Source organism: Chiloscyllium punctatum, chromosome 16, assembly GCF_047496795.1.
Source record: "Chiloscyllium punctatum isolate Juve2018m chromosome 16, sChiPun1.3, whole genome shotgun sequence".
Lineage (NCBI taxonomy): Eukaryota > Metazoa > Chordata > Chondrichthyes > Orectolobiformes > Hemiscylliidae > Chiloscyllium > Chiloscyllium punctatum.
In genome coordinates, this window is record NC_092754.1 from 29,842,945 (window position 1) to 29,864,720 (window position 21,776).

At 45.1% G+C, this 21,776-nt stretch overlaps 1 protein-coding gene across 1 annotated transcript; it reads left to right on the forward strand.

The window, feature by feature from the left end:
• The first annotated feature begins 5,622 nt into the window (after nucleotides 1-5,622).
• On the forward strand, nucleotides 5,623-9,039 carry LOC140486849 (C-X-C chemokine receptor type 3-like). Its single transcript, XM_072585902.1, has one exon. The coding sequence runs from the start codon at nucleotides 5,696-5,698 to the stop codon at nucleotides 6,563-6,565; it is 870 nt and encodes a 289-aa protein (XP_072442003.1). The 5' UTR covers nucleotides 5,623-5,695; the 3' UTR covers nucleotides 6,566-9,039.
• The last annotated feature ends 12,737 nt before the right edge of the window (nucleotides 9,040-21,776 follow it).

Below are 21,776 nucleotides of genomic sequence, written 5' to 3' on the forward strand. Positions count from 1 at the left end.
AGAACCTCTGTTCATATCTGTCAGCCAGGACTCCCTGATTAGACCAAGTTAATAGCCCTAATATGGGAACTCACACCTGGCTGACCTTGTTCCAATCACTACCTGATCAGTTTTTCTTAGGTAAGGGTGTCAAGTAATAGGGAACAATAGGCAGCAGATAAGTCATGAGCTAATCCAATGATTCTCATACATTTTCACCCATGAGCCTATCAATGCAAGGTAGCAGACCCCCATAAACCACCTCACCATCCCACCCCACCCACTTTCACTGTGAAAAAAACTGATCAGAATTAATGAGAACAGAGGGTAAATGTAAACATCTCACTGCAGTTTACCACTGAATGTATTACATTTCTGTACATTTTTAATATGCAAAAGTACAGATATTTTCATAGTGCATTAATTTTACATTTATTTGAAACATTGCGATATATGTTATAAAAGCATCACAATAGTCATCTTCTTAGATGTAAAGATTTATCTCACATCTATAGTCATCAAGCAAAATCAACAGTGTTTACATCCTGGGGTAAAAACAATGACTGCACATGCTGGAAACCAGATTCTGGATTCGTGGTGCTGGAAGAGCACAGCAGTTCAGGCAGCATCCAAGTAGCTTCGAAATCGACGTTTCGGGCACAAGCCCTTCATCAGGTATCCTGCTTCACAACACACACCTTTGTTGCCTGTGTGTGTGTGTGTGTGTGTGTGTGAGAGAGAGAGAGAGAGAGAGCTGGTACATTTGTGCGATGTGATCTGAGTGGTGCGGATGTGGGTTTAGGCCTAGTCTCTCCCGTTTGGCTTTGCCTGCGGTGTCGTGTGAGAGCGAATCATGTTTTGGAACATCACATGATCCCACCTCCATGGACCACCCCTGATCAATGGCTCACACACTGAGAACCGCTGATCTAACACACCAGGAAAGCAGTGTTGAAAAAGCCTGCTTATGGTCCCAGAGTTCCCACCCTTTCCAAAAAAACGTCAAACATTTATTAAAAATGAGTTGGAAAGGAAATTGATAGGAGGTCGTCAAGGCTTCATTCAGGTTGTTAAAGAGTTGCTTGTGCAGAGCTCTGCTGCTACAAGTGTACATTAAAAGCTGTTAGCGGAACAAACAGTCCCTTTAAGGGGAAAGTGGATAACTATTTAAGGCAGAGGGACACACTGGGTGTTGTGTGAGGGCACCACAGTTCCGGCAAAATCTTGGCATGGACACAATGGACATTTACTTCAATCCCAGTCCAGGACTCACTATGGGACTGGATACAGAATGGATTTTCCAGGATTCTGACCCTTAAATTGACAATTTCCATCTAAAGTAAGCCAGGTTGACATCATGAGGCCCAATATTTGAGTGGTCACGGACAGTAATTTTGGACTGTTGGCCACTTTGAACCAACTCCTGTCCCAGATAGTTTAAATGTGGCTCTCCCCTGGTGTATTTACCAACTTTTCCTACAGTTCCAGTGGATTCTGGGCTTTTTCAGTTGCTAGCCAGTAGGTAGTCCAAGATGGTAGCCCTTGTGAATGATGTAAGAGTGCTATTCCCTCTCTGCTGATGCCAGTCACACTCTCAAACTGATCTGTTTGAGATTGTCAATACCGCAATTTTCAGCCTTACAAAGTAATCTCTGAACGATTTCTAGGATCAGTAATTAGTGAATTATTCGATTATAATGGGGAATCTGATGCCGTTGAGTACAGTTCAGAGTTTGGCTCAGTTAAACTGCAGCTTATTTGGTGGGGGGTAAATAAATGTGGAATTTCTGTCATGTGGGAGTGTGGGTTGGTGGTGGAGGGGGTGGGCACAATGCCTGTGCTATACCCCTGAGCTTGTATCATAAATGTATCAGAATGTGTTATAGAGTCATTATAGTACAGAAGGAGGCTATTGACCCTTGGACTTCATGCTCCCTCCATAACCAACCAATCAATCCCAATTCTACTGTCCTATCCCATGTGCTACCATCTTATGTCGCTCAACTGCCCATCCAACCACCTTTCAAAATCATTGATCATCTCCACATCCACAAATCTTGGAGGCAGAAAGTTCCAGGTTAATATCACTTGCTCCATTAAAAAGTTTTCCTCTCTCTCCCTGCAGCTGTATCTCTTGCCCAGAATATTAAACCTGTGTTTCCTTATCCTTTTACAATCAACAACCGGTGACAACGTTTCTTGACCTAACATATCTGAACCTGACAATGCTCAATCATCATAAACAGCAGTTTCCGCTAAAGTGATCACTGGGATTTGCCCATGAAATTCCAAGGGTTCTCTCCTTCCTCTTTGGTCTTTAGTGTACACTCATTTTCAGCTTCTATGCACACTCTGCAAAATCTGCAGAGCTTTGAGCTGCAGGGACAGAGTTGTTCCAGCAATATCAGGCAGCTGGCCATAGAACATTGCCCGGTGGTGTCTGTGCTGATGGATGGATAAAGTAAATGGCTTTAGACACTGAAGATTAAATGAAGGTCATGATGTATGAATCTGTGTAAGAAACAGATGGGTTAGTCAGTTTTTAATTCCATGCTCAGATGTTCAGTAAATCCTAACAGTCAGTGAAACTGTCTACCCACCTTTACCGCAGTGAAGAAGTTGTATCAATTTTTGTAGCTCCTTCCCTTTTCAGTTTCTAAACATGAGTAAGTGGGAGGCCCCAGGGTTTTGTTGATATTTTCCGTATAGACCTTAGCAACAATTTGGCTGTCTCTCCTTTAACTGAGCAACTTGGGTTTGAGAGCAGAATGTCACCAAGTTGGAGAAGAGATGGAGAGATGATAAGTACCCAGGGCTAAATCCATTCTGAAGAAGGGTCACTGGATCTGAAACATTAACTCTGCTCTCTCTCCATAGATGCTGCCAGACCTACTGAGTTTTCCCAGCGATTTCTGTCTTTGTTCCTGATTTCCAGCGTCCACAGTCCTTTGCTTTTGTTTTGGTCAGGTTAGCTGTTGGTTGCATCACGTTTCTTGGAGGGTTTTGTGCGATGAGGCCTGGGGAGATTTCTCACCATATCTTGCCAAACCTGCCTCATTAACCACCTACACCACCCCTAAGGCACCCCCTTGTCTAACTCTAATCTCATTTTACCACGTGCCATGCCCGGAACAACTCACTGTTCAGTAGGTATCTGCTGAGACCACCCTCCCTTGTGCCCTCACCATCTTTAATAGGACACTATTCATCCTGGAAATGTTGGCAAACTAGCATTGCCTTTCACCAACAAACTAATAGCCAGTAAGCCATGCTGTTCAGAGCACATAGCTGATGGATATATATGTATAATCTATGTGATACATGATAGAGCATATAGCCACCATGGCTGACATTCCCTTGTGCACACAACCCTGTTCTCTCACCCTAGTCACTGTTTAACCAGCAGGCCACACAGTTTACCTGTCCTTAGCTATAGTCCATCTAATCACTCTCTCTACATCCCTACTACTTGTCGCCATGGAGACCCACAGCCTTCACTGGCCAGCTGGGAAACACTGGAAAGCCTTCAGACAATTTCAAAGGTGAGTTTTTATTTAAGGCAGAGAAAGCAAACACAAGCAAATCAAATAGAAGCTGCAGCTCATGCCTTCTATGCAAACCAAATACTGACCAGATGACCAATGGCCATTCTATAATTCCATGATGACCTGCTGCACCCAACTCTCATTGACTGGCACGAGGGTGGCCATCCACTTGTGTTTGGCATATAGTGCCCTCTGCTGCTGAAGAAGGACAGCTTCACCTTCCTCCACCTCTCCAATGTTCTTGTTGTTCTCCTTGGAAGGCTGCTCCTATTGCCCCAGTTTCTCAGAGCCTATCACATTGCCTTGTTCTCTGCTCCATTTGCACAGTGCACAATACACCAGGATGGTGCATGCACAGTCAGTCTGGATTATACTGGAGACGCCCTCTCCACCCCAGACTGATCCAAGCAGCAGAACCACATTTTCAGGAACCCTATGGCCTGTCCATTCCATGGCCTGCTCACAGCCTGGGCACCACTTGGTGAAGGGAGTACCAGTTGCACTCTGACCCCCTTCACATTCCAGACCCCCACATCAATCATTGCTTTCAGTAGAGCCCATTATCATATTTACATGTCGGATGATGCAGCGATATTTCCCTCCTCCCACAGCACCCTTGTCACTGGACATTTTTGATCAGCAGTCTCCTCATTTTAAAGAATTGCCACTGACCTCTGCATCATCGAGGTGGCATTGTGAGATGTGCCATCACCAACGGCCTGGTGCCAATTGACAAGAAGAACAAGCAGCCTGTGTGTGTGGCTGCACTAAAGAACATGTTCATACGGCAATACTAGCAGACTGGCTGACAAGTTCCTGAGGAAGGGCTCATGCCCGAAACGTTGATTCTCCTGCTCCTTGGATGCTGCCTGGCCTGCTGCGCTTTTCCAGCAACACATTTTCGGCTCTGATCTCCACCATCTGCAGTCCTCGCTTTCTCCCTGACAAGTTAACATGCATAGCATGGCCAGGCAAGGATTCTGCAAGGTTGTTCCTAACTGAGTGAGCAGCCCAGAGTCCATGAGCTGGGTGCCTGGCCGTGCACATAAAGTTTCAATGCAAGTTGCTGGCGAGCCCTGTGCTTCCTAAGCATCTTGCAAATGGATCAGAAAAGTGCCAAGAGGAATGTGAGGGGCCAGTAAATCTTGGATGCCAATGTTGTGGATGAGGGGGTGCCAGGGATTGTACCTTGAAATGCAGTTTTGTGTTGAAGGAGGCTCTTGACAGCCAGAACTTTTCTCAAATCTGCATTCCCAATTTGGGAGAGAAACCTCAGGCTGAAGTACTGACCACCTCTCTCAAATTCTCAATACTTAACTAGTCCCCTCCCTTAGAAACACCTGGCCCCATAACTGATTCTGAATTGGCCGTGAGAATCTGTTATTAGCTCCTAATCTGTTACATGCCTAAATAAAAAGAGCCTCACACATCCAGACTCAAGATCAATTCATACTGGTCTGAACAAGAGTGATACAGTTTCATGCAATTAGTGTACAAGCCAAGGTTACAAATGTTCCCTTGAAGTGTCTAAACCTATACAGATATATTTTAAAGCTATTAAATTTAAATACATGGGTTCAATTAGCTTACAAAGCATAGCTTTAGGGCATGATATTTCCATGCAAAGTATGTCACTGTGTATTAATTAGGTTATATCTAGATTAGGTTTTAAATTTTGTGGATTCAGAAATGAATGAAACCTGAGGGAAGTAGAGTTCAAAAGCTCTGCCTTAATAATGGACAGTAACAGTGTCGGAGTTAGCTGTATTACCATAAGGAGGCTGGTGCCACTTAAAAAGGACTTTCTGTTTTAACTGGTAAACACATCTAGGAGATACGTTCTGAAGCCAATTTTCTGTCTTATTTCACATTTCCAGCACCCACAGTTCTTGCTTTAACTATGATAACTAAATGTTGTTCACTTCTTTCAGGAGTTCACTATGGATGGCTTTCAGGACATCTTTAACTCCAGTCAGAGTTGGGATTATTTCTCAAATGCCAGCTACAAAGATGATCTCCTCACTGAGGCCTACGTTAACTGTGGCACCTTCAAGGTTGCATCGTTTAACAGGATCTTCCTCCCCATCTTTTACCTTGCCATCTTTTTCGTAGGACTGTTGGGGAATGGAATAGCAGTGGCTGTTCTCCTGAAGAACAGAAAGACATTGGCCATGACTGACACCTACATTCTCTACTTGGCATTTGCTGATATCCTCCTGGTGGCCAGTCTGCCATTCTGGGCTGTGGAGACAGTCAAGGGTTGGGTCTTTGGGTCAATAGCTTGCAAGATAATTGGGGCAATGTTCAACATCAATTTTAACAGTGGCATCTATCTTCTGGGTTGCATTAGCTTTAATCGCTACCTTTCCATTGTACATGCAGTCCAGATGTATAAAAAGCGCAGGTCTTTGTCAGTACATATCAACTGCCTTGTTGTTTGGCTTCTCTGCTTCCTTTTAGCGATACCTGATTTCATATACTTGACAGAATCACACCCCAGTGGCGCTTTGAAATGCCACTATGATTTTAATGCTGACACTGCCAAGGCTTGGATGGTGGGCTTGAGATTTTTCTACCACATCACCAGCTTCCTTGCACCGATGACAATAATGTTCTACTGTTACATCATGATCATCAAAACCCTACATGGATCCCACAACATACAAAAGAACAAGGAGCGTAGGGCCATGAAGGTCATTGTCATGGTCGTCAGCGCCTTTTTCATCTGCTGGGTCCCTTACAACGTGGTCCTCTTCATAGACACTCTGCAGAGGTTGGGCGTCATAGCCAGGAGCTGTATCATTGAATTTAGGTTGGACATTGCCATCTCCGTGACATCCAACCTGGGCTATTTCCACTGTTGTCTCAACCCATTTGTGTATGCTTTTGCTGGAGTGAAGTTCAGGAGAAACCTGCTACAGATCTTCAGTGCTATTGGCTGCATCAGTCCAAAGACGATGAAGAAATACACCAAACCGGGCAGCAAACTGTCTACCATGACATTATCAGAGTCAGGAGATACTTTGAACTCTGGAATCTAAGGTCTTAATTAAAATTGGATTCAAGGTTCTGGATTATATTGTCAGCCATGGATCAATGTGCAGTAATTCTCACTTCTAAATCAGAATTCAAAGTCACCTCTGGAGATGAGAGAGCATGGTCTAGGCTAACACTCCAGTGCAATAGCTGTTAATGTACTTTTATCAATAGGCTATAGAAAAATGTCTTCAGTTTGATCCCATTTACTTATACATCACGTCACTATTGCCCTCTGCTGCCTGGGATGGACCTTTAATCACCAATGCTTCAATAGTGTAATATAGCTCACTATACAAATCAAGGTTGGAAGAATTGAATCTCAGTTTGTATTGATAGGTATTTCTCATAGTTCAACTCAACATATAAGTTTACTATAATGAACGCGTTATCGAACCCATTCTTTATGTATTCATGTAGATGTTAAAATAATGAGGACACTGCCCATACTTCCCTGGTCAATATTTTCTGTTGAGTCCCATGACCAGAGATAGAGATTTGGAAATTTGGACCTCAACAAATAATGGTGAAAGAGTCAATCAAGATCACCGGGAAGGAACAAAAGCATTAATAATGGAGCTAAAGTGACTTTATAAATAAAAAATTAAATACTGACGCTTGATGTCTACAACAGACAACTTTAAAGTCAGACAACATTATCAGACTTCTGCAGCTAAAGAAGGAAGAAAAAGGATTCATTTTAATTCAGTTTAGACAGACAAATTGGAAAAGATATGGAATTCTGGTCACTTCATTGGAGCTGAGAGAAATAATTATTGCAAGGAAGGATGAACAAGAAAATGTAGGAAAGGAAAGCCGGGATGAAAACGAATGAAGGATAGAATGATGACCTGTGTAAGGACAGAGTGGAAGATCCAAGTGGTGAGCTATCTGGGAAGATGGTGGCACCGATGAATGCACAAATTCTGACAAAAGATCGCTCATCAGAGAATCAGAGACAGTGGGAAAGGAAGTGAAACCCAGAAATGTTCAGAGAACTCACTTGCATTCAGATCAGAGAGAGAGAAACTGCAGTACATATGGGACTAATTACTTAATGTGTACTAATGTTAATGGAGACATTTTGAGTCCAGGAAATCTAAAGAAATACAAAGCCAATATCAACAAGCAGTATTACAGCAACTATAACAAAGAAAACTACCCCAAAGGCACTGAACAGAAGAAACGGAGCAAAAAATAGACCCTGAACCATCAAAAGAGATGTTAGGAAGGGTGACCTACATTTTTTGTCCAACAGTTGGGTTTGACGGCATGAGTTAATGTGGAGAGGAAAGTGGAAACATGGGAGATTTTGAGGAGCCTGACCATTAATGGAGAGGCAAAGGAAGTGGAATGAGGATATGGGCAGTCGCAAGATCCTAGCATCAACAAAATGGAAAACAAACAACAGAAAGACAACTTCATACAGAGCCTTCAAAAGGTCAGAGTGTCTCAAAACACTTTAGAACTGATAAGTATTTTTGAAATGTGGTCAGTGTTGTAAAGTAGGAAACATGATAGCTCATTTGTGCACAGCCTGCTCCCATAAACAGCAATGTAGTAGTGACCAGGAAATCTGTTCCTTTCAAGTGATGTCGATTGAGGGATAAACACTGGCAAGGACACCAGGGAGAACTCCCCTTCTCTTCTTCAAGTAATGTCATGTGATCTTCTGCATTGATCTGAGCAAGCAGACAGGAGCTCGATTTAACCATCTCATCCAAATAATCACTCCCTCAGAATACACTGCAGAGGCAGAGAAAATGTTTTGGCCCAAATCGCTGGATTGAGATTTGAAGACGTGACATTCTGACTCCGAATATCATCGCTGAGGTGTGGCCCAGCAGTGTACAGCATAGAGATCGTAAGGAAGTTAAAGAATTAGAGAGATCTACAATTTTCTATCCACTAATTTCAATTGATTAGAAATAAGAAAATCCAGCTTTTAATGTAAACATTTAAATACCTATAGAGAAGACACAAGGAGATAGGGAGGCAAGTATTGCTGCACCAGGGATAATCTGAGAATATGATAACGGGATAACCAAGAGACCATAATCTCCTCAGTCTTGAAACAGACAATAGTAAATTGTGGTTACAAAGCATTCAACTGTAGTTCAAAATGTAGACGATTGCTGCTGGTTAAGATTGGCCATGCAACCATAGGACATTACACATTAAGCAAATCTCAATATTACATTCATTCCAAGTACTAGCTAACTGAACGATATCACATGATGTTGAACTCAAACAATGCTTGCTGCATAAAAGTCCAAAAAAGACCCAATAATCACTGGAAAAGCACAGCAGGTCTGGTAAGCAGCTGTGGAGAGAAATCTGCTCTGAGGAAGGTTCACTTGACCTGAAACGTTAACTCTGATTTCTGTCCACAGATGTTGCCAGACCTGCTGAGTTTTTCCAGAAATTCCTGTTTTTGTTGTTAATGCTTGCTATGAGTCTATAAGCTAAACATTGTATTATTATCAATAGAGATGCTGAAAATTGCAATACTCGTGATGAAGAAAAATAAAGCTTTGGTAAAGTTCAAACTGGTTGTTCATTTCTTAACCTTCGCCAAGCTAAGATGTGGGTCAACACATATTGCATTTTAGAGGCACATAGATGTACAGCACAGAAACAGACTCTTCGGTCCAATTTGTCCATGCTGACCAGATACACTAAATTAATGTAGTCCCATTTGCCAGCATTTGACCCATATCCCTCTAACCCCTTTCTATTCATACCCAGCCAGATGCCTTCCAAATGATGTAATTGTACCAGCCTCCACCACTTCCTCTGGCAGCTCATTCCATACACACACCACCCCTTACGTCCCTTTTATATCTTTCCCCTCTCACCTTAAACCTATGCCCTCTAGTTTTGGACTCCCTGAACCCAGGGAAAAGACCTTGGCTATTCACCCTATCCAGGCCTCTCATAATCCTCTAAACTTCTGTAAGGTCGCCCCTCAGCCTGCGATGCGCCAGGGAAAATAGCCCTAGCCTGTTCAGCCTCTCCCTATAGCTCAAATCCTCCAACCAGCATCCACAGTTCTTTTTTTGTTCAATGTGACTCATTGATTCATTTTCAAGTGCTTATTAATACTCCTGGGTGTGGAATGCTCCTGCACAACTCAAATCAAGACCCTACGTTTTCATGAAAAGAGTATTTATTCACTGCCAAGTATTCCTAACTGCTTTCAGAGCAAGCACTTGCTGTTTTTATTTTAGGCGAAAACTGGCTGTTATTCAGTTGCTCCCAGATTGAGTAAAATGAAGTTGGGAGGGTTTGTGAAGTGTTGAAAGCAGTTCTGATGTTAAGAATGAAATTGGGTGGTGATGTCCTTGAGATCATTCTGTCTGTATTCTCTGGAGAATCAAGAGTTCCTTTCATCTCCAGGTTTTACCGTTGATGGAAAATATGCAAGTAAGGGCAAAATAATTCTTGTCACCCAGCTCATTTTGACATTGGGTAAATTAATTCAGCAACCTGGTAATTTAATGTTCTCCGAGAGACAAATGTAATAACTGGTCCAGTCGATGAGAAAAGGAAATTCAATTCAATAAAGGCCAAGGAGTGACTCACTCATATTTGAGGTAGGTAGAGGGCATTGAGTCACTACACACATGATGTTACTATCTCAACGCCAAATGGCAAACACCCAGAGGTCATTCAATTGGATCTCAGATCAGGAGGAGGACAATTCCTAAATTAACTATGGGCTTGAATTCCAATCTCACCTTACAGTTTTAAAAATACATTCTCATTCACTTAGCAGTCATCAGATTCAAGCCTCATAAATGTTGACAGCTTAATGACAAAGCAGGAATAAATTCTCTGGTCCAAATATTTACGGGGAAGTGGGTTGTGAGGAAGACCAGAATCAACCCATGAATCCCCAAGGCCAGGGGTGTGGACGCCCTGTTAAATTTAACAGGAATACATCATTTTCTATTTCTTTTCTTCCAAAACACCAAGTCTGGGAGATGGCTGGGGAGGAACGGCATTGGCAGAGGACCACAGTGTGGGTCCCTTGGCAATGGTGATTGGTGATTCAGATTGGAGCTTTGAGATGGGGAGGTGCCAGAGAGGTAAGGGCTAGAGGGAATTCCAGAATTAATGGTCTTGGGGTGGGGTACAGGAGTCCACAGACCCAACAATCTGTGCAGTGACAGAGAGCCCTGTTAAACGGGGATTGACTGCTTTTGAACCGAGACGATGTACAATGTTGCAGGGAGAGGGTAGAGGACTGGCACTAAGTAAATTGCACTTTCAGAGAGACAGCGCAGGAATGTCAGGTCAAATGGTCTCCTACTGAGCCCTTGCTGTCTTGAGGATTTAATATGGGGCCTTTAGGAAGACAAAGGTAAAGACTGTTGCTTGATGGACCTTCACCAAGTGTTGAAGGAATTGGGGACAGAAAGACTGGTTTAGAGAGTAAATGCACAGGCTGATATGGTACTGATCCCAGGTCCAAACCCCATGTCCAACAGGTCAACATTTTGAGCTAAATGTTCTCAGCTAATTCCGAACAGGAAAAGGACATTTCGGTTGGAGATCTGACCCTGGGCCAGTGCAAGGTGGCCACCTACTGGTTCAGAATTGAAGTGACTGTTGCCTCAGGGTGTCCACTTTTCTTCCTCACTTTGTATCTGCTCAGATGACACAAGGAGGAGTAAATGGCACCCACTAGGTCACTAGATTACAACCTTCCATGAAAGTGGGGTCCACACGGAAGTGTCCTCGACTCTACTAATAGAATTATTGATATGAATTCCCTTTGCCCTATGTTTAATTCTTTACTAGTTATTCCCATCCAAAAGGGAAGCTCCTTGTTTTGTTTCTAATGACCCTGCATCTCCTTATAGGCTTATCAAGAAAAGGGACATCTTTGAGTAAACACAACTCCTAAATGCATAGTAATGCAAGCTGCAAGGTTAATTAGGAATTCACAAGAGCTTCCCAGTGGTCCTGGTCAATTTTGGGCATGAGTTATCCAGACACAGCATATGTAGACTTTATCTCTTCACTGAAGACTAGTGAGATGGAAGGAATTGGACTGGCGATCCCCATCCCAATGTGAATACATGTGTGTTTACATCTGTGTGCATCTTCATATATGTGTGCGTGCATTTGTGTGCGTGTGTCTACTTATACATGTATCTGTGTGCAAGTGCATGTGTAAGTGTGTGTGTGTAAGTGTGTGTGTGTGTACTTCGCTGAGGACTGAATTGGGTTAGACAGTGTTGCTCCCTATGCTGGAATATTTTGCCAATACTCAACTGTTTAAACTGACATAAAGATGACACAACAGTGATATAGTAAAAGCAAAATACTGCAAATGCTGGAAACCTGAAATAAAAAGTCTGTATTCTGAAGCGAGTTATATTCGACTCCAAATGTTTCACCCTTCACTGATGTTGCCTGACACTTTAGCAAGGTATGAGAAGCAGGCAACAGATCTTTAGCCTTAACTCTGAACCATGCTCACATCACTAAGGTCAGACTTACAGCATGTAATGTTATGGGTGGCATGGTTGCACAATGGATAATGCTGCTGCCTCATAGTGCCAGGGAATTGGATTCTATTCTATTGGGTGATTGTGTAGCGCTTCCATGTTGTCTGCATGGGTTTGCACCAGTTTCCTCCCACAGTCCAAAGCTCTGCAGGTTAGGTGGATTGGCCATGCTAGATTTCCCATAGTGCAAAGGTTATGTGGATTAGCAGTGGTAATTGTGAGGTTACAGGGATTGGGTCAGAGGGTTGGTGCAGACTTGCTGGGTCAAATGGCCTCTTTCCACATTTTTCTTTGGCTTTGGGCTAATCTTAAGGTTTTTAGACTGGGTGTCAGTTTCACTGAGTGTCACAGAGCATTTCTCTCTGTGAGATTGCTCATCGCATCTTACCCAACTCTCCTTATTAACAACCTACCCTGCCCTACGGCACCCCGACAACCTGATTCTAGCCCCATCCTTCCACTTGCTGTTCCCATGAGAATTCACCGCTCACCAAAACTCTGCCAAATGACCACCATCCCGGACACCGGAGCCATCTTTAAAAGGTTACTGTGTGCCCAGATAAGCAGTGGCACTCTGAAGCTGTCCTGCTCATTGACGATGTCGGGGAAGGGGAAAATGGTGTTGTGATTTTTCAGGAGGTGCTGGTGGATGGGCTGGTCCAGAGGAGTGTTGTCTGTGTCCATGAGGAGGGCACTCCGTCGAACTCTAGCAGGTACGCCTAAAGTCGCCACCTGGACCAGCTCTTCCTTGACAGTGAGGGGAAAAGAGCCAACTGTGCCACAAGAGGGTCATAGACCTTCTCTGCTTTGCCAGGTTAAGTGCTATACTCTTCTCTTTGCCACTTCAATCTCCCTCTATCACCCTGCCACTGTCATCCTCACTTTATCACTGTGACTGCACCCAGCTCCTGCCAAGGTTTCTGCTCTGCCACGCTCACTATTGCTTGAAATATCCTCCCTCCCTCACTCTCACCGCCCCCATCCTCTTCAACCTCTAACCCTGCACACCCTCTGTGCTGCCCCCTCCCTCGCCTGGTGCACCTCAACGCCTTACTCCACATGCGCCAGTACTAATGGCTGTGCCAGCTGCTTCCTTCTCTCCATCGCTCCCATTTCAGGAGGTGAAGCCCACAGCAGAGGAGAAGGGGCCTGGAACAGGGGGAAGGCTGTGCACATTCAACACCTCAGGCCCTATGAGGAGAAAGGCCTGCTCCTCACAGGAGAAGACAAAACATTCATGTCCCTCCAACTGAGCAAATGCCAAACTTCACTTCACTGCAACTCCTGCATTAACCTCCTATCTGACTCATTCATGGCACAAAACTTCTAACCTCAACCACAATGCCTTGTGACTTGCAGGAACCAGTTGAAGGGCCATGATCACTGCAGAGCAACGTTCCACTCCACTAGTAGCGACCTCCTCACTTTCTGAGGATGAGGATTCCCGGGCCTCAGAGAAAGCAGTGGTGGGGCTCCCTCCGACAATCCCCACCAGCTCAGCTGCTGACAGCTCAATGGAAAGGTCAAGTTAGGTAAATGTGGGAGCACGTCCTGGTGTGCACCTGACTGCGACAGCTCCAGAGCTGTCTGAAAAAGAGACATCACAGATCTGAGGCAGCTACAGAACGTACTGTAGAACAGGAACCAGCTCAGCATCAGACATGACAGGAACCAGTGAGGTCAGCAATCAGGCACGTTCTGCACATGCTCAATGATGCAGGAACAGAAAGAAGGTATTGGGATGGGGGTGGGGTGAACATGAAGAGCAAGCAGGTATATAGGGTCATCAGGAACAGTAAACAGGTGTATGGGGGGAGGGGGGGTTGCAGGAATAGTAAGCAGGTATATGGGGAGTACAGGAACAGAGAACAGGTATATGGGAGGATGTGTACAGAAACAGTAAGCGGGAATATCGAGGGGACGGGGACAGGAACAGTAAGCAAGAATTGGGGGGGGGTACAGAAACAGTAAGCAGGTATATGGGGGGTACAGGAACAGTAAACAGGTATATGGGGTCTTACAGGAACAGTAAACAGGTATATGGGGGGTACAGGAACAGTAGGCAGATATATGGGGGGGACAGGTACAGAAACAGTAAGCAGGCACATGGGGGGATGGGTACAGGAACAGTAAACAGGTATATGGGGGGTACAGGAACAGTAGGCAGATATATGGGGGGGACAGGTACAGAAACAGTAAGCAGGCACATGGGGGGATGGGTACAGGAACAATAAGCAGGTATATGGGGGCGTTACAGAAACAGTAAGCAGGTATATGGGGGGGGTACAGGAACAGTAAGCAGTTATATGGGGCGTTACAGGAACAGTAAGCAGGTATATGGGGGGGATGGGTACAGGAACAGTAAACAGGCATCTGGGGGAGTACAGGAACAGTAAACAGGTATATGAGGGGGACGGGTACAGGAACAGTGAGCAGATATATGGGGGGGACGGGTACAGGAACATTACGGGTACAAGATGTTTAAAAAGGAAATTGAAGGGAAAGTTAGAACAAGAGAAGTCAAGAAAGACAACTGTATCAATGAGGCAGAAAACTCGGAAAGGGATCATGCTGTAAGGTTGAGTGAAATAGAGGTTGATGGGAAGGGTGAGAACAGTAACAAATTAAAAATACTATACATGAATGCACGAAGCATTAGACGTAAGATGGATGAGCTTGAGGCTCTTTTGGAAATTGGCAGATACAATATTGTGGGGATAACTGAGATGTGGCTTCAAGTGGACAGGGCCTGGGAAATGAATATTCATGGCTACACGTGCTATCGTAAGGACAGACTGACGGGCAGAGGGGGTGGGGTGGCCTTGTTGGTAAGGGAGGATATTCAGTCCCTTGCACGGGGGGACCTAGAGTCAGGGGATGTAGAGTCATTGTTGATAGAGCTGCAAAATACTAAGGGTAAAAAGACCCTCTTGGGAGTCATCTACAGGCCCCCAAACAGTAGTCTGGATGTCGGATGTAAGTTGAATCAGGAGCTGAAATTGGCCTGTTGCAAAGATGTTACTACAGTTGTTATGGGGGATTTTAACATGCAGGTAGACTGGGAGAATCAGGATGGTATTGGAGCTCAAGAAAGAGACTTTGTGGAGTGCCTCAGAGATGGATTCTTAGAGCAGCTGGTGCTGGAGCCGACCAGGGAGAAGGCAATTCTGGATCTGGTATTGTGTAACGAACCAGAATTGGTCAGAGACCTCGAAGTGAAGGAGCCATTGGGAAGTAGTGACCATAATACAATAAGCTTCAATCTGCAATTTGAGAGGGAGAGGGTACAGTCGGAAGTGACAGTACTTCTGTTGAATAAAGGGAACTATGGAGCTATGAGGGAGGAGCTGGCCAAAGTTCAATATTGCAATACCTTAGCAGGGATGACAGTGGAGGAACAATGGCGGATATTTCTGTGTATAATGCAGAAGTTGCAGGATCAGTTCATTCCTAAAAGGAAGAAAGATCCCTGGAGGAGGCATGGGCGGCCGTGGCTGACGAGGGAAGTTAAGAAACATATAAAGTTAAAAGAGAAAAAGTATAACATAGCAAAGATAAGTGGGAAAACTGAGGACTGGGAAGCTTTTAAAGAGCAACAGAGGATTACTAAGAAGGAAATACGCAGAGGAAAAATGAGGTACGAAGGTAAACTGGCCAGTAATATAAAGGAGGATAGTAAAAGCTTTTTTAAGTATGTGCAAGGCAAAAAAATGGTTAGGACTAAAATTGGGCCATTGAAGACAGAAACAGGGGAATATATTATGGGGAACAAAGAAATGGCAGAAGAATTAAATGGGTACTTCAGATCTGTGTTCACTGGGGAAGACACAAACAATCTCCCTGAGGTAACAGTAGCTGAAGGACCTGAACTTAAGGGAATTTATATTTGCCAGGATTTGGTGTTGGAGAGACTGTTAGGTCTGAAGGTTGGTAAGTCCCCGGGGCCTGATGGTCTACATCCCAGGGCACTGAAGGAAGTGGCTCGGGAAATCGTGGATGCGTTGGTGATTATTTTCCAGAGTTCGATAGATTCAGGGTCGGTTCCTGAGGATTGGAGGGTGGCTAATGTTATACCACTTTTTAAGAAAAGTGGGAGAGAGAAAGCAGGAAATTATAGACCAGTTAGTCTGACCTCAGTGGTGGGAAAGATGCTGGAGTCTATTATAAAGGATGAAATTACGGCACATTTGGATAGTATAACAGGATAGGACAGAGTCAGCATGGATTTATGAAGGGAAAATCATGCTTGACTAATCCTCTGGATTTTTTTGAGGATGTAACTCTGAAGATGGACGAGGGATATCCAGTAGATGTAGTGTACCTGGACTTTCAGAAAGCTTTTGATAAAGTCCCACACAGGAGGTTAGTGAGTAAAATTAGGGCGCATGGTATTGGGGGCAAAGTACTAGTTTGGATTGAAAGTTGGTTGGCTGACAGGAAACAAAGGGTAGTAATAAACAGCTCCATTTCAGAATGGCAGGCAGTGACCAGTAGGGTACCGCAGGGATCAGTACTGGGACCGCAGCTTTTTACAATATATGTTAATGATATAGAAGATGGTATCAGCAATAACATTAGCAAATTTGCTGATGATACAAAGCTGGGTGGCAGGGTGAAATGTGATGAGGATGTTAGGAGATTGCAGGGTGACCTGGACAAGTTAGGTGAGTGGGCAGATGCATGGCAGCTGCAGTTTAATGTGGATAAATGTATGGTTATCCACTTTGGTGGCAAGAACAGGAAGGCAGATTACTACCTCAATGGAATCAATTTAGGTAAAGGGGCAGTACAGAGAGATCTGGGTGTTCTTGTACACCAGTCAATGAAGGTAAGCATGCAGGTACAGCAGGTAGTGAAGAAGGCATGCTGGCCTTCATAACAAGAGGAATTGAGTATAGAAGCAAAGAGGTTCTTCTGCAGCTGTACAGGGCCCTGGTGAGACCGCACCTGGAGTATTGTGTGCAGTTCTGGTCTCCAAATTTGAGGAAAGACATTCTGGCTATTGAGGGAGTGCAGCGTAGGTTCACGAAGTCAATTCCTGGAATGGCGGGATTACCTTACGCTGAGAGACTGAAGTGACTGGGCTTGTATACCCTTGAGTTTAGAAGTCTGAGAGGGGATCTGATTGAGACATATAAGATTATGAAAGGATTGGACACTTTGGCAGCAGGAAACATGTTTCCGCTGATGGGTGAGTGCTGAACCAGAGGACACAGCTTAAAAATACGGGGTAGACCATTTAGGACAGAGATGAGGAGAAACTTCTTCACCCAGAGAGTGGTGGCTGTGTGGAATGCTCTGCCCAAGAGGCTAGTGGAGGCCCAGTCTCTGGATTCATTTAAGAAAGATTTGGATAGAGCTCTCAAAGATAGTGGAATCAAGGGTTATGGAGATAAGGCAGGAAGAGGATACTGATTAGGAATGATCAGCCATGATTATATTGAATGGCGGTGCAGACTCGAAGGGCTGAATGGCCTACTCCTGCACCTATTGTCTATTGTCTATTAAGCAGGTATATGGGGGGGACGGGTACAGAAACACTAAGCAGGTATATGGGGGTACAGGAACAGTAAGCAGGTATATGAGGGGGCGGGTACAGGAACAGTAAATAGGTATGGGGGGGTTACAGGAAAAGTAAACAGGTATCTGGGGGGTACAAGAACAGTAAGCAGGTATATGGGGGTACAGGAACAGTAAGCAGGTACATGGGGGGGCGGGTACAGGAACAGTAAGCAGGTATATGGCGGGTTACAGGAACAGTAAATAGGTATCTGGGGGGTACAAGAACAGTAAGCAGGTATATGGGGGTACGGGTACAGGAACAGTAAACAGGTATATGGGGGGTACAGGAACAGTAGGCAGGTATATGGGGGGGACGGGTATAGGAACAGTTAAGCAGGTATATGGTGGGGACGGGTACAGGAACAGCAAGCAGGTATATGGGGGGTTACAGGAACAGTAAACAGGTATATGGGGGGGACGGGTACAAGAAGAGTAAGCAGGTGTTTGGGGGTGGCAGGTATAGGAACAGTAAGCAGGTATATGAGGGGTTACAGGAACAGTAAACAGGTATATGGGGGGTACAGGAACAGTAAGCACGTATATGGGGAGTTCAGGTACAGGAACAGTAAGCAGGTATATGGGGCACGGGGACAGGAACAGTAAGCAGGTATATGGGGGTTAGGTACAGGAACAGTAAGCAGGTATATGGGGCACGGGTACAGGAACAGTAAGCAGGTATATGGGGGGTACAGGAACAGTAAGCAGGTATATGGGGGGACGGGTACAGGAACAGTAAGCAGGTATATGGGTAGTACAAGAACAGTAAGCAGGTATTTGGGAGGATGTGTACAGGAACAGGAAGCGGGTATATGGGGGTTTACAGGAACATTAAGCAGGTATATGGGGGTTACAGGACCAGTAAGCAGGTTTATGGGGGGAACAGGAACAGTAAGCAGGTATATGGTGGGGTACAGGAACAGTGAGCAGGTACATGGGGTTACGGGTACAGGAACAGTAAACAGGTATATGGGGGCAATGGGTACAGGAACAATAAACAGGTATATGGGGGCAACGGGTACAGGAACAGTAAACAGGTATATGGGGGGGATGGGTACAGGAACAGTAAGCAAGTATGTGGGAGGGTGTGTACAGGAACAGTAAGTGGGTATATGGGGGGTTGCAGAGACTGTAAGCAGATATATGGGGGGGGGGTACAGGAACAGTAAGCGGGTATATGGCGGGGTTACAGGAACAGTAAGCGTGTACATGGGAGTACGGGTACAGGAACAGTAAGCGTGTACATGGGGGTACAGGTATAGGAACAGTAAGCAAGTATGTGGGAGGGTGTGTACAGGAACAGTAAGTGGGTATATGGGGGGGTTACAGGAACAGTAAGCAGATATATGGGGGGTACAGGAACAGTAAGCAGGTATATGGGAGGATGTGTACAGGAACAGTAAGCGGGTATATTGGGGGGTACAGGAACAGTAAGCAGGTATATGGCGGGGTACAGGAACAGTAAGCAGGTATATGGGAGGATGTGTACAGGAACAGCAAGTGGGTATATTGGGGGGTACAGGAACAGTAAGCAGGGATTTGGGGGTGTACAAGAACAGTAAGCAGGGAAATGGGGGGAACAGGGACAGTCAGCAGGTATATGGGGGGATACAGGAACAGTAAGCAGGTATATGGTGGGGTACAGGAACAGTAAGCGGGTATATGGGGGTGTACAGGAACAGTAAGCGGGTATATGGGGATGTACAGGAACAGTAAGCAGGGAAATGGGGGGAGCAGGGACAATCAGCAGGTATATGGGGGGGTACAGGAACATAAGCAGGTATATGGGGGGGGTACAGGCACAGTAGCTGGTATATGGGGGGGTACAGGAACAGTAAGCAGGTATATGGGGGGGTACAGGCACAGTAGCTGGTATATGGGGGGGTACAGGAACAGTAAGCAGGTATATGGGGGGATACAGGAACAGTAAGCAGGTATATGGGGGGGGGGTACAGAAACAGTAGCTGGTATATGGGGCATACAGGAACAGTATTCCGGTATATGGGGGGTAGAGGAACAGTAAGAGCAAATATATGGAGGGCAATGTTCCTCATTGTGCAGAGACTGTGGAGTGCAGGTTCTCTGCAGAGACTCTGCCACGTCAACCCTCCCAGCTGGCTGACCTCAAACTCCATAATGCGACTCCTGGCTCTCCTTCCCACAGCAGCTACCCTACTCCCATCCCCCTGCCTCCCACACCCTCCTTTCCCCTGTGTTTCTGTGCACAATCTGACAGAGTGGCCATTGTCCCTAACCGGACAATGCCAGGCAAGAATTGCCCAGAACCTTGACTGTACCTCTCCCCGGCTATGTTCATACGATCCTCTCTGGACTGACTACTAATGGAGTTATCGACTGATCGTGAAGCCTGTCCCAGGGCACCTTAGACATGCACTCCCTGACCAAAAATACCTCAACTGGATTCCTGACTGCATCCAACCACCTGGGCTGCTATTGCAGGCTGCCCTATACACGCTCTGCTGAAACCTCTGACTGACATCTCCACTCAGATGGAGACCTGGCTTTCTGCTTACTGCACACTCAGTGTGTAAGCTGCTGGCCATGGGGCAGGTGTGAGATTGATGCAGCACACTGCTGTACAGCAAGATGCACAGCCCTTAGACTGAGGATTGCTGGCCACCAAGATAAACTGACAGATTGCGTGAGTGCTCTGCGAATCAAGACAATGTCTGGTCACAGTGTGCATCCAGGGTAGGTGAGTGAGTGAGTGCTGAGAGAACATGCAAACAGTCCAGATACAACGTGTGAGCCTCTGCAGGCAAAGCCCTCTCACAATGGTGAAGGACACTTCTTGACTGGCAATGTTTGACTGGGAACATGGCAGCGGCACTGGTAATCCTGGGAGGTCTGGGCCAAGGGAATGATCAGGCTGTCAGAGAGACATAGTACATAAAGTGATGAGGCAAGTTTGGAGAATAACTCGATAAATCATGCTGAGGCTGAGAGAGAGAAAACCCATCCATGAAACTCTTCAAAATGGACTCTTTACTGATTCTGGTCAAATATAGAACCTTGTTTCTTGATACGAATGCATGGGCACTGCCAACAACCCTGTACCACCCTCCCTACCTCTAGGTGTCCACTTGGATCATTTAGTATCATGGTCCTTTCTGAGGTCAAAGGTTATAGGTTTCATCACTGTTCAAGATGGTGACTATGTAGTACCTCCACATTAAAGTGTTTAACCAAGAGGTTGACTGAACAGAGTCACACAGTCATACAGCACGGAAACAAACCGTTCGGTCCAACCCCTCCAAAATTCCCAAACTAAACCAGTCCCATTTGCCCGAGTTTAGCCCATATCCCTCTAAACCTTTCCGATCCATGGTACCTATCCAAATATCTTTGAAATGTTGTAACAGTACCTGCATCTACCACTTCTGCCAGTTCATTCCACACCCTCTGTGTGAAAAAGCTGGCCCCCAGGTCCCTTTTAAATCTTTCCCCTTCTCACCTTAAATCTATGTCCTCTAATTTTGAATTTGCTTACCCTATGGAAAAGACCTTTGTATTCACCTTATCCATGCCCCTCATGATTTTATGAACCTCTATAAGTTAACCCCTCAGCTTCCTGCATTCCAGGGGAAAATATCCCAGCCTTTCCAGCCTCTCCCTATAACTCAAACTCTCCAGTCTCGGTAACATCCTAGTAAATCATTTCTACACCCTTTTCGATTTAATAATATCTTCCTATAGCAGAACTGTATACAATGCTCCAAAAGTGGACATTCCCCTCAAGCACTGACCAACATCCCACACCAACCCCATCCAACCCCCCTCGTCCTGATTGACCTTGTTGTATGGAAGACGTCAGCGATGTTAACCCATGACGATGACTACACATCAAAGAACTCCATACAAGACATGGTGAGGTTCTGGTATCAGCTCCCATGTGATTCCGGACAGTGACTATGGTGGTGGGGCCGTCTTTATGTGGCGGTCACTTATATATACAATCAGTTCTGATATAACATGGTAGTTCCATTCTTGTGCAATCCCACGTTTGAATAAAAGCATGTAATAGCTATGCCATTTAAACTAATGGGGCTGGAATCGCATTATAGCCAATACAGGTAAGTATGGTTCCACAAATAACATTGTAAATTCCTCAATCATA